Source organism: Ammodytes marinus (assembly GCF_949987685.1).
Source record: "Ammodytes marinus genome assembly, chromosome: 4".
Lineage (NCBI taxonomy): Eukaryota > Metazoa > Chordata > Actinopteri > Uranoscopiformes > Ammodytidae > Ammodytes > Ammodytes marinus.
In genome coordinates, this window is record NC_137233.1 from 26,416,852 (window position 1) to 26,431,422 (window position 14,571).

A 14,571-nucleotide genomic window follows, 5' to 3' on the forward strand; every position below is an offset into this window, starting at 1 on the left:
ATGAGAGTACAAAGTGTATGGTCTATGTATGGCAGCTTTCACTCTGCACGGGAAAAGCTGCAAGAGCCCTGTAAAGCCTGAGGAAAAATGAAACTCCTGAATGAAAATGTTCTCTGGTTTCTTAAAGCCTCTACCTCCTCCTGCACTGATAAGCGAGAGAGAGACACCGCGGTAGAGCAGGGTATAGGGCTATTCAAGCCACACTAATGCATGACCATATTGTCCCCCCGTGATCAATAAAACACTCTAATAGATACATTATATTGTAAGAGTGACTGATTTATGGCATTTATTGTTTTCAGTTATCTCTTCAACATTTAATGTGCCTGGTAAATTAACTGTGCCGGCCACAATAAAAAATCTCAGACAACACAGCACTTACTGTTTGTGGAAAGACATACTGTACTGTACTGTACTGTACGTGTGTGGGGGGGCTTAAGAGCATGGAAAAAGACAGAGATAAAGCAGTGTGACATACAGCTATTCAGAAAAATAAATCCCTGAACTGGCAGGATATCTTAAAGCAGCCGGAGTCGAGCAGACCCAATACAGCGGCAGCAGCAGGAGGTAACACTATGACAATGGCAGAATGACTATCACAACCAGCTTATGGAGATACTTAAATCTATGAACTGTACCCATGGCCAGGGCTCAAACCAGCCGCCCACTGGTTAGGATGCTATTAAAGTTTTTTGTATTTTACAATTATTATTTTTTTAGGAATAGCTCTGCTGCATCAGTCCATGTTTCCCTCCTCTCCCCCAATGACAGTCATAGCCAGTGCCAGGTTTATATCAATAAGAAAGGGAAGTGCTTTTTTTAATCTTATTTCATGAAACAACCGCAATCATGCAAGAATCAATCATTTTGTTTGATAAGAAAGAAGTCTGTATCTAATTTTCCTTTTTCATCATCATCTTCTGTACTTGGAAAATGCTTATTTTTTTTCTTTCCCTTCTTTTGCCACATTCCATTCTAGTGAGTATACATGGACGAGTCTTAAAGTGCCAGAAGTGACATAAACACTTGTAAATGCTCAGTGGGGCGGACTACTGAGGATGAAGACTCATTTGGTGCGCTGTAAGGCTATGCTTTTGGTGGATCAATAAGAAATTCAAGCAAAGGACAAGTTGATTTCAGACTGTGACAGTAGCCCGAGCCAGCAATAGATTGAGATGCTGAGAAAGAGCTTCTATGGCACCTCTGAAATTTCTGAAGAGGGGACATGCTTTTTATAGAGCGAATACAAAAACATGTGGATCGCCCAATAACGGCTCTTACTTGAGGTGTTTGGAATTGCTCAGACAGTCCAATCCATTATTTCAGAGAGAGAATGTCACACTGTTAGGACATGCAGGCGGATGACACCATCTTTTCTGTCTGCAGCAATTTGAAAGTAAATGTACTTAAAAGGGAGAATACATGTTATTTGAAATTATAATAAGCATGTATACATCCAGACTCGTCTCGACATAGGTCCCAATGGATAGCGAGAAATGGGCATTTTGCTACATTCTTATGTTTTAATAGTTACACTGGGGAGTCCTAGACAAAACTCTCCTTTTAAAATGAGATAAAAATATGATCAAAAACTAGGTTAACACATTGCACTATAGTAAAGGTGTGTCATTTCACATTTGGATCATCAATCTATTGGCCCAGCGGGGAGCACGCAACACTTCTGAAACTGAAACGATTATTGAGCTAAAGTGAACTGCCGCCTCTAGACAGATGATTTTTTCTTATTTGTACAATCTGCTCAAACTCCACTTGGCAATGGGAGGTTGTAACATCAGGCCTGGAGCCCAATGATAATGGGAGCATTCAGAGTTTATTTGACGAAAGATGGTATGCAGGCTTGTAATGATCTTTGTTTCAATTATGGCACCATTCATGCTTCACTCCTTAAGGGCATTTAACCAGAACGACTCGATATGGCCAGAATTATGAGGACGCCCACACACTACACCCATATGTGATGGGTTGAACAGATCGTTGGATCATTTTTGTTATATGAAGTGGACCTTTTAAAAGACGTATGTACTTCATCTGGATGTTATAGCTGCCTAGTGTCGAAATGGTCAAAATGAAGCAGTTCGTATGGCATGTCTTTTGAATACGTTGGAAGGCTAAGTACGTATAGCTATTAAGATCGGCCATACTTAAAGGGTGTTAAAAAGTTGTCTAATTTAGAGAGAAGAGAAATTATAATTGCTCAAATGGGAAACCTATAATATTTTCTCACCCACTTATTATTAATGTTCGAGAGTCAGTCTCAGAACACTACAAAATTGTCGTCCGCAGACACCAAAGGGCTGTGACTTACTGTCTGGGTGAAAAGGGTTTGAAAATCTGTTCGAACCACCAAACAATCACTTTGGCTGGATTATACTGACAGCTTAAGCTGGGCACCATGTGGTGAAGGACACAAATCAATCACCCAAACAGACCCATGGCATGGTTTGATTGACCTCACACAAGCTTTAGTGAGGTCAGCCGGGGAACAACCACGTTCCAACCACGTTCCAGTTTACTTTCAGGAAGTCTGTCTGCTTTTGTACTGTCTGTTTGAATTTTGATTGCAGGCTGGATTCAGGCTGCATACTGTCTCACTTATAAGCGTAGCTCCCGGTTTGGACACATTGGATGCATGCTGCTCTTAGTTTTCATTGTTAGACTGAAATAAGTTGCTTACCGACTCTTTGAGTAAAAAAACAAAAAATAAAGTTTGATTTTGTGAACTATGTATCCCTATTGATGCTGTGTGCTGGTGTTGTTTCTGGAATAAACCTGCCTGTGCATCACTCCGGCGCTCTGTCGATGACTGTGGATCCATTAATCGGAGCGTGTTACGTGGCCAAATGCTTTTCCTTTGGCTAAGGGTGATTAGGAGAGTTGATGAGGTGATGGCTTTGGGGGGAGAGGGAGGCAATGTTTTAGCTCCTGGGCCTGTATAGCATTATTCATACAGACGTGCAGCTATGCCTCCTGCACACTGCACCACTAATCTGAATCTACCAGAAGGAGTGAACTATACTGTATTTGCTCACACTTAAGGGAAACAAATCATAACCAAGCAGCAGACGACCCCACCCTTCCAAATATACCCTTTCGCCCCCATTCACCTGGGGGAGCCTGCCTGGCAGTTATCGACCAATGAGGGGTGACTTATTGAGAAAAAGCTGCCATGAAACTGGGTCGCAGGAGCGAATCAATGCCATGGATTTCTTGCCCTGGCATTATCTCAACTGAGAGGAAGGAGTGGAGTGTGAGTGGGGTGGGGTGCGAAAAAAGAAACAGTCACAAATCAGTTGTTGTGGAGGCACCTCGACTATACCTCTCCTCCCACTTCCTCCATCCACCCACACTCTCCAGCCTGCCATCATCAACCCCTTCCCTCTTTCCTACCTCCTGCTATTCATTTGCTTTTCCATCTTTTCTGTTGTTTGTTTGCCCCTGGGCTGGAAACTCGGTGTGTGTACGTGCTCCATTATGTATGTGTGGGTTTGTGTGTGTGTGTGTGTGTGTGTGTGTGTGTGTGTGTGTGCGCGTGTAGGTGTGTGTGTGTGTGTGTGTGTGTGTGTGTGTGAGAGTGAGTGCATGAGTGTGCCTGTGTGTATACATGAGTGTGTGTGTGTGTGTGTGTGTGTGCAAGTGCTCTGAAATGACGCATTGATTCACAGTGTTCTATATTTTCTCATCTGGCTCACTATTACAGTGCGAGTCAATCGACGCCGTATTTCTCTCTCGTGCTCGCTCTCTCTTTTACTTTCTGCCGATTTCTCTCCCTCTCTCTTTGTGTGAGTATCACGGTATCATGTTGTTGAATGGAAGTGTTTTACGAGGAGTGTTGTTTTGCCGTTACAAGAGCATTGTGGTGTATCAGGGATATGTTTTGTACCTGTGCATGCTTGTGTGTATTTCAGTGTATTATGTTCCAGCTTGGAACACTGTGCTAAGTATTCAGGAGTGCATGGTCTTTGTGTGCACTGTGTGGGGGGCATATGGCAATGCTGATCCCTATATCGCATATAACTGACATGTGTGTTTGAGTAGATGCCAGATCCCTTTTATTTTTATGTTATTTGCATGTGTGAGAATTTATATTGTATTGTGTGGGAGGGAGGATTTGCTTTTGGGTTTGGGTTTGTACATATAGCTCAAGCTCTGCAACTCCACCCTGTGACCCACACACGCAGACACGTGCACACACACACACACACGCACACACACACACACACACACACACACACACACACACACACACACACACACACACACACACACACACACACACACACACACACACACACACACACACACACACACACACACACACACACACACAGAAACCCATCCTCCCACTATTGAGGCCTTTTGCCAGAATCAATAGAAGCTTTTTTAATGCCCCTTGCTGTAGTACGAGTCTGAAACTGGAGCGCGGGATCACAAATATGGCACCCAGGGCCCGGCATATGGGACGCGCCCCATTTTAAGCCTGTCCCACGTCCCCATCTCAATTTATTTGCTCAATTGCTGTGAAGGCCTATACCTCAAGTAAGGAAGCAACACTTTTTCACTGGTTTTTATGTTGACTATCTTCTTCACATTTGTGTTTATACATTTCCTGGACAGGATGGATTATGAGGCAGGCACAACCACATCACTTATGGTCATTCTACTATGTTTTTTTTTAATGACTTTTTATGGGTTCGCCATAACTCTAAACTGCTGCAGTTTGTTGAAAAAATGCAGTTGAATGCCTGTGTTTTGTCAATGCTGGGGCTGTAAAGATGCTGTATAATTTCTTCTACGGATTACACAAATTCAAATTACACAAATACAAATTCTAGTACACAATTATTATGACAATTTCCAATGTAGACTCATTGTACCTGGAATATACATATTGAGGCTGTATTATGTTGGATAAACTAAAATGAGATATGATGAATGATCTTATGTCTCTTCTATGATCCATTAGTGTTTTCAGGTGTGTCCGATCATTGAAATATACCTCTTGAATGTTTCAAATGTTCCCCAAACAATGCAGCAGCAGCACTGGCTTCTGTTTCAGTGGAGTTGATTTAATTATGTGAGCATCATAAGCCAGTGTACCTGTGCCTTATGGCGCCATGATGGAATGAGGGATGTGAAAACAATTTGTCATCTATCACGAGTAATTTCAATGTCAGTGTCACTTTAACATTAGTATTTTAGCTTGTCAGCTTGTCGCTTGTTTACCCAAAGCCTCTCCTGATACTGCACCTGTACACACACACACACACACGCGCGCGCACACACACACACACACACACACACACACACACACACACACACACACACACACACACACACACACACACACACACACACACACACACACACACACACAGGGGCAGCCCTCAGTACTTTGTCTGAGCTACACTAACAGCCTAAAGCCATGCTTACAGGGCATTTCCACTAGGAAGCCAAATCCCCTCTTCTCTCGGCTCACCTGGCAGCAAAAGAAAAAAAAGAGGACAGAAAACTTTTTAAATGTAAGGGTTGGGAAGCAACTTTGATGATAAAGGCGCATCAGAACGCAAAGTGAAGTGGGAAGGCTTTAAGGGGGGAAAAAGGATTTAATTTTCAGGGTTTTTGTGTTGTTGGCCTGCGAGTGGCGGATTGATAGAAGATGGGAGGAGGGGAGAAAGTAGTTGGGGAAATGGTGTAGTATTCGTTTGCCGTAAAACGTCCCACTGCCTTTCCCAGGGCCAAGTCCTCGCTCTGTTTCTAATGAACTACTTTATTCTCTTTTGCAGGCTTTACCTTCACCAGCAGCAACACAATACAGTCTCCTGGTCCGCCTCTGTGAATGATCTACTTCAGGGCTTGTTGAGCATCTAGGTCTGTCCTATGGAATTACCTCCGTTTGCTTAAAGCTCGCCTTCGATCAAATGCAAACCCCGAGACCATCCTCCACTGGCAAAGGCATAGCCAATTAGCATGTCTTTACTAAAACAATGTTGATTGCAAACGAGTGATTAAAGGCATTTGCTCTTGTTGCATTACTATGTAGCATGTGAAGCCAAATATGCTCTCTTTTTTCTTTTTAAGATGTAAAGACAGAATCCTTTAAAGAGGGTTGTTTCTTGATGCCCATATCTTCTGGTTCATGTCAGACAATAGCAACAAAGGCAAAAACATCAATCAGCAGCACATTTTGTGTGAACACAAAATCACATTCTGGTTTTGGCCAAATATTTAATCTCTCATCCTGTCTCACTCTCTCTCTCTCTCTCTCCGTCTCTCCCTCCTTCCTTCTTATGAATAATATGCCACTGGGAAGTGAAAAAAAAAACGCAGAGCACGGATCCCCACTCCTCCGCTCTTCCCGGCTGCACGTCTGTGATGTCATAATCACTCACATCAAAGGCTGTGCGCTCAACACGGTGACTGTCAGCTTCCCTGGAGGCGTCATTAAAAACGAACTGAGCAAACCGAGCCAGGCCTGACAGAGAAGCATCAAAACTTCCCCAACATGCGCAGCCGGGCCTGTGTACGCACACGCGCGCACACACACACACGCGCACACACACACACACACACACACACACACACACACACACACACACACACACACACACACACAAGCCCGGATGCATGTGCAGTCAGGTGCCTGCATACTCAAGCACATACTAACTAAAATGTATAACAGAAGCTCAAACAGACATGAACACACGCACATGTAATCACAAAATAATGTATACACTTAAGGAAATGCTCACAATCTGTTTAATCCCTCTCTCTCTCTCTCACACACACACACACACACACACACACACACACACACACACACACACACACACACGCTAACAATTTAATATCTAACTCTTTTCTGTGACAAAGTCCAAAATCCCTGATTCTAGCATGCAAGAGTATAGGAGCTGAGCATTAAAGCAAGACACGCGTTGCTTCCAGCTGCATGGTACACACGAGTTGTAACATCCACAGCATTTGGACATCTGTTGTGAATGTATGCTGTCGTGATGTACATCGATGTTACACACTCACGTTTCTTGCCAGTCCGGGGCATAATGCAGCGCGTGCACATAAATGTACTAATAGCCTACATCCAACTGCTCGCCTGCTTTTTATCCCTCTCTGTCTATCTCTCACACACTTGCCCACACACATGGATGCATGCACACGAAAAACGCACACAGAGGCACACACTCATTTACACAAACTGGAGGAAGGCCTATAAATAGTATGCTGATGATGTGATGCTGTGTGTGGTTTCTCCCAGTGGGTTTGTGTGTGACTGTCAAAGTGAAGAGGGAGGGAGGCAGTGGAAGAGGGGGAGAGCGGCGGAGGAAGAGGAGTGATATTTAAGGGAAAGCAGGGCTGTGCTCATATGTGCTTATAAACAGTACACGACCATCATGGCCAAGACATTCAGTCCCCTTTTGATTGGTGTTATATGTTCAAAATTAGCATCTGCGTTTATGTGTGTGTGCTGCAGAGAATCCAACATTTGTTCATGAAAGGTTTTTGCTTGAGGGTCGACATGGCGTTCCTTGTGTATGACTTACCCCTGGCAGGGTCTTCTGCTCATGCAATGCATTCTGGGCTTTCAGGGCCGACTCTCTGGCACAGTAGGTGAGGAAGGCACAGCCTGAAATACAGCAAGACAGAGGAAGAGAGAGAGATAATTATGTTATTCGATGGAGACAGAGAAGGAGGAAAGACAGCCCTGGGAGGGGGCTGCACCAATCACCAGCGGATAGCCAAAAACAACACGTACATGCACACACACACACACACACACACACACACACACACACACACACACACACACACACACACACACACACACACACACACACACACACACACACACACACACACACACACACACACACACACACACACACACACACACACACACACACACACACACACACACACACACACACACACACACAAACACACTGTGTAAGCCTGCAGCCATAGCTCTGGAACTCTGTCTACATGGCCGCACTGGGAATTAGCCCGTGTTTGTGTGTGTGTGTGTGTGTGTGTGTGTGTGTGTGTGTGTGTGTGTGCCGGCATGTGTTTGTGCACAGTGAACAGTGTTTCAGCGACTGAACAAACGGAACCTTCCTGTGCACACAAACGCAATCCACACGCATGACATGGAAGTGAGACAAGCAGGTTTTTGCGACTTTGCCGATGTGACGATTGGTGCATTCTGTTACACCACGTGAGAGCCACTCTGCCCGCTAAAACACATCAAATCTGACTGAGCGTTCTCCCTGGCAGTCTGAAATAGCAGCAATCCATTCGTCCATCGCACTCCTCTGGCTGCTGTGACAGGGATAGACATTTCCCTGACAGCTCCTCTCTTTCTCACCCCCTTCCCCTCTTCCCCTCCCCTCCCTCCACCCTTCATTTCACCGTCTCTCCGCTCCATATGTTCCAAGACTACCCACAATCCTCGGTTTTGTTAGCACCTGGGCTGACATGTGGGGGTGGAAGGAAGATGGAGTCGCAGGAGGCACAGAAGAAGAAGAAGAAGAAGAAGAAGAAGAAGAAGAAGAAGAAGAAGAAGAAGAAGAAGAAGATGCCGCGGGGAGCGTGTAAGCCTTTCCCTCGCCACCCCCTGTTGACAGTGAGGCACACGCCACTGTCAGAGAGCTGACAGACTGTCAATCTGCAGATCAAGGCTAATGATTCATGTGTGTGACAGTTTAATAAAACACTTACAAAGACAAACCGCACAATAGGCTGCGGTGATATACAATTCAATCAGAGGGAGATATTTGTCATACTAATACATGCAGTTGTTTTTGCCTGTTGGCTCGTTTGCAAGTAAACAATAAAAACAAAACATTTTTAATTTAAATTGAATTGAATTCAGTAAATGAATAAAAAATAATCCACAAGGGACAATTAGTTTCTGGGTTTGCACAATTATAGTGTTTATGATCTTTTAGGGTACAATCGATAGCAGCAGCAGCAGCAGCAGCAGCAGCAGCAGCAGCAAAAAATAAATAAATAAAAAAAATTCTAATAATTGGCAAAAAAAAAAAAATGTCTTCCACTTTTGGATCACAAAATAAGTCATCACGCAGACATTGACAAACTGTTCCTTTTGCTGCCATGTAACTAACCAGAGCACAAAGAGACAAAAGAACCACAATTTGTTTCCGGGAACATCAAGGGGCTGAGCCGACAAATATCAAACACCCCTCCCTCTTGAAAAAAAAAGAAAAAAAGAAAAGAAAAAAACACAAACAAAGTGCAGTTTAAAGAGAGAGAGAGCGCCCCCCTCTTATATAGCTCTTTCTCTGTTGTGCTTTTTCTTTGTTCTTTTTTTCGTTGCATACTGGGGGCTATTTATTTATTGTTGAGGTTCAGCACCATGTATATACTGTATGTAGAAACAGCATGCCTCCCCATCCTCTGGGCACTGTGTCTTTAACCCGGGGTCGTCCGTGATGGCAGGACACTGGGGAGCTCCGCCTGTTGGTGTTTTTAATTAACGGGGCTTCTCTCTCTCTCTCTCTCTCTATCTCTCTCTCTCTCTCTCATTAGGACCAGTGGGAGCCGGCCGCTGACAGCTTGGCTACCTCCCTGTCCTCTGGGGGGCCTGTCATGTTAACGCTACATGCCTGCACCGTCCCACAGGAGAAACGCACGCGAACCTCTGATTCACATGCCTGACAATCACTCGCATGTTAGGAAGAGAGCAGAGCAGGCAACCACTGCACACAGCTTATACAGTAAAGAAAGAAAGTAGTAAGGGGACTGTGGAAGTACAAGTACAACAATGTGAAAATACATTGGTAGTTGATACGGAAAGTCATCCCTATCCTACATAGATTAAGTATTTGCAAATTCTAAAAGAAAAAAAAAAGTGGATAGTTGTTTAAAAAATCAAATCTTAGTTTTTATTTTAAACCCACAATCTTTCCATGTATCCCATGGCAGATACAGAAGAAGCCCTCTGGGGTAAAAGAACTGCCGGTTGGGATTCAGTGTTTAATAGCAATGCTTGATACATTATGTACTCATTAATATGTATTCATATTTCTCTATTGATGTAACTATGACTTGCAAATATATGTAGTAGAGCGAAAGGAGAATATTTTCCTCTGAGATGCGGTGAAGCAGTGACAAGCAGAAACCGAAAGTAAAAAGTACCTTGAAAATGTTCTTAAGTGCGGTAGTTCTTCTTAGTTAGCCTATTTGTGTGTATTCATACTCGTACGGAGGGAGAGAGCACACACGGATGCTAACACGGTCACACACACACCTAAGTGACAGTCAACCAACGTTCAATTTATCATCATTGTCACAAGTCAGATGCTGGCAGCGTCTCTGGTATCTGACTAAGACCCATATTGGCCCAGGAGAGAGAGATAAGCTGTTTGTTTCTGCTGTCAATGCTGCCAATTTGGTTTCCCATCACTTCAAATTCAAATCAACAGCAGCGCAGGGGGGATCTGAGAGAATATGTGCGTGTGTGTGTGTGTGTGCGTGTGTGAGAGAGAGAGGAGAGCAAGAGGAAGAGAGAGAGAAAGAAGGGCAAGGGAGCAAAAAGAAAGAGTGTATGTGTGTGTGTGTGTGTGTGTGTGTGTGTGTAGAGGGGTGGGGGTGCAGCAGAGAGGAAAAGCAGAACAGCTCGGCTAGAGAGGGAGAGAGAGAGTAGATAAGATCACCTAGCTTCTGTGAACACCATCCCCCTGTGTCCTACACTCGCTTCTTATCTCAACCGCTGCAGACACCCTAAAGGGACACACACCCACAGAGAGAGAGAGAGAGAGAGAGAGAGAGAGAGAGAGAGAGAGAGAGAGAGAGAGAGAGAGAGAGAGAGAGAGGGAAGAGAGAGAGAGGGAGGAAAAGAGTGAGAGACAGGGATAAGGTTGGAGGAATATGGGGAAGGAAAGAGAGAGAAGATGAAAGAGAGCAGCAAGGGAATGGAGGAGCCTATGAAGACTTGCCGATGGGGGGAAGAAGAAGAAGAAGAAGAAGAAGAAGAAGAAAAAGCCAAGAGCTTCAGTGGCGGAATCCACCAACCAACTGTCACCAGGCCTCTTTTAAAAACGACAGCTGTGTTGGACCACATGGAGCTTTGACCTTGGTAACTATGGGAAACGTTCACTTGATGAGCTGTCTGTTGCTAGATAGTAGTTTCTCACCAGTCAGCTTGCTGGGAAAACTACATTTATCTAATTATATCTGCGGGGATGTCATTTTGTTTTTAAAGTTACTTCCTTAGGATTGAAATATTTAAAAAAAACCCAGAGCAATCCAATGTTGTTGACTTAAAGTGACTGTGAGGAACTTTCATTTGTTGTTGATTCTAAACACAACAGTCCCAATAGTCCCTCTCCTTTAGGCTCTGTATTTTTCTTTTGTCATGTGATCATTTAATTAATGTAAAAATATTAAGATGATGATGGCCACTTAATAAGGGTTTAACCAAATAATAAATCCTGTTATCATATTTCATTTAATATGAGAATGCTTTTGCCCGAAGGCAGTCAAATGTTAAGCTATTAAAGTCCTGCCATGTGTATTTTATGCGTAAGGTTGTAAACTCCTGAGGTCAATAAACCCTCATAATTTCCCTCCAAAAGTTCCCCCACAGACCCTGACCTCTTCTACCTCAGTGGTACTGATAGCCGTCGATGGGGATCTTGAAATAATCCTTTGAAACTAATTATGAGTGCACTAAAAGTAAAACTACTAATGCGTTCCTGAATTAGCGCTTTGCAGCATCACTCTACTATATATGAATTTCTTCTCTTTTTTAACTAGCATGCATTGCCCCGGCGCCACCCAGGACTAGACAGCCCGGGGACGATGTTATTGCACAGAATTCACTAATTATCCTGTGCCTTTTTAATTCAGGGATTGTAAAAGGCTGACATAAAGAGTTCCCCCCTTCTCACTCCAACCTTTTATTCCCGGCCACAGATGGGGAGAAACTCCCAGTGATCATTTAAATATTTCAGAACATCTTAAGATAAGAGATAAGGTAAAAATAAAAATCAATAGCGTAAAAAAAAGAAGCTTTATCCACGGCGCAGCTGAAACTCCACGCTGCATAGCCCTGGAACCCTGCCTCGAAAAGAAAAAAAAACTTTGGCATGAAACTTTGTTTGAGGCTGTCCAATTTCAGTCAGTCAATAGAAATCTCCACGTCTCTCCCCCTACCCACCTGGGCTCTGTTAGCACTTATCTCCGCCTGAAAAGGCTTGACCAAGGACAGCCTTTGCTCAATAAACAGAGGAATGTGTTTTTTTCTCCTCCTTTTTAAAAGATTGACCTTAAGACAAGAACGTTCTGACTGGATTTTTCTTTTTGAGTGCTAAGGCTTAGATAACACTCTCCAATTCACTCCTGAAATGGGTCAGAGTAAAGACATAAATTCTTGACTTATTGTGTTCAAGTGAAATATAGCGAATAAAACCTTGGTCTTTCAGTTGCACGGTGACAATGAGAACCACTGAGCGCAGGACAGGAATACTAATACCGGTCGTATTAAGACAGACAAGTTCCCGAGTCAAAGATGATACAGTTACCCTTGTTCCGCTCTGTAACTTGGGCATGTGGTTGTTGCCATTCATTTAGTGTCTGGTTTCAACGTCATGAATTGAAATTAGAAAAGTTGATCGTTGCAATTCACTGAATTCTACCTCTGAAATGAGATATACAAGGCTATTGCAACCATACATCTCTGTGTTTGTACAACTTCTATTATCCCACATGTTGAACACGCCTGACCCTCTTACTGTCTTTGTTGAAGAGGTGTCCTTATAGTGCTCCTCTCATATATACTGTATATATCGAATTCTTTCAGATTGACCAAAACTGCAGACTGATCTAAGTTAAATATCTCCTGCTGGAACTGGCATCTAAGTGGAAGACATGCCTCCCCAACCAACACACACTGTTGGTACTGCGAGGAATAGTCATTCTATAAAGTGAGCGTCAGTCACTCATATCCCCTTCACCTCTGCTGACCTTTCAGATCATTACTCACAATGGGAAAAAAGAGAGCGAGGGAAGAGGCTATTTTAGGGGACACGGCCAAGGTCTCCGACTTTCTCCCCGTATCGTCTTAAAATCTTCAAGCTGTGAACACTGATTAAATAAGGGAGAAAAAAATGACTTTGAAGGCCACACTATGAGCAGAGAGAAACGGCACTGCACTAGTGTGTGAACAGTGGGGAGGGGGACTTCAATTACTGTTCAGAGAGGCCACATCAAGCATTTTCTTTTTCATTGTCTAAAACAGGCCTTAAAAATTCAGGAGCTGTTTCGGGAACTAATGAATGCCGGCCTTAAGTATGACATTATTTCAAGGGAGTGAGGCAGAATTACGGGGCTGTATTATGAAAGAGGAGGTGAATTCATTTATAATGGAGTGTAATAGCAGTCCCAGCTCTCCTATAAACGACAATATGCAGAACAAGAGGAATCTGTATTACAGAGACACGCCATGAGTATGCCACAGAGGGAATTGGAGAGCAAGAAAAGAGAAAAGCAAAAGTTAATAACCAGGTGACAGATGGAGCTCAAAGGGACGGCAGTGCTCTGTAAGTCGCCTGTGTTGTATCCCATTCTTTAAAGTGCAGGACGGTCATTTAGAACGATAGCGGCTCCGGTTGTAACTCAATAATTTTTTGAGCTGAGGATAGGAAGATGGTTAAATAAAAGTTTTTATACTGTATCGGGTTTCTGATTGACCGCCCTGTGTCAAATGAATTGTTATTACTTTTCCTGCAAAAAAGTTATAGTGTCAATTTAACATGCTCTGAGGGTTTGAAGGGGAAACAATAGCTTAGAAGTTACCCAACAATTTTTAGCCAAACATATTTGCAACTAGTGTGGGATATAAAAATGTATAAAGATTTATGACAATAAATACTTTGCAAATCATATTACTGTAAAGTGGAAACATAACATTTCCTCAAACACTTTCACATCATAACCATTATTGGATGTGCAAGAAAAGAATGACCACCTTCACATGGTATTCATTTGTGTGTGAGTGTGTGTGTGTGTGTGTGTGTGTGTGTGTGTGTGTGTGTGTGTGTGTGTGCGTGCGTCCCTGCAGATAACAAGTCCCATCTCTCGCCTGGCTTCCCAGAGTGGCCGTCTCTAAGCTGTGCTAATCGATTGGAGAAGGAGGAAAAAGGGCCAGCTTTAATGTGTTGCATGTGAAGGATTTACTGGAGAGCAGAGCCACTGAATCAATGGTGTAGAAAATGCATCATTAGGACAGTGTCGTCCTCCTCCCACACCACCAACCAACCCCCCCCCCCTCCCCATCTCCCCCCCAACCTCCCCACTCGGTCCCTTGAGGGTCGGGCACAGAAAACACACTTATACCCACACACGCATTTCTAAGCTGGGCTAACATGGGCCGCATGAGCTCTCATGCCACAAAGTAAGATACCTCTCTTAGCACTCACACACGATTGCATCCCACTTAACATGACATGAATGCTTGAACCCAAACACTCATACATCCACTTTTTTAAAAGCTGCCCTGATGGAAACACACACGCA

At 43.6% G+C, this 14,571-nt stretch overlaps 1 protein-coding gene across 5 annotated transcripts in view; it reads right to left on the minus strand.

The window, feature by feature from the left end:
* The window catches only part of celf4 (CUGBP, Elav-like family member 4), a gene marked incomplete at both ends in the record, with an annotated part of 72,906 nt that overhangs the window by 43,280 nt on the left and 15,055 nt on the right, over positions 1–14,571 (minus strand). For all 5 annotated transcript variants that reach the window (XM_080026890.1, XM_080026888.1, XM_080026892.1 and 2 more), the window contains one exon: positions 7,578–7,660. In XM_080026890.1, the coding sequence (XP_079883016.1) occupies positions 7,578–7,660 (83 nt within the window). The remainder of the gene's footprint in view (positions 1–7,577; positions 7,661–14,571) is intronic.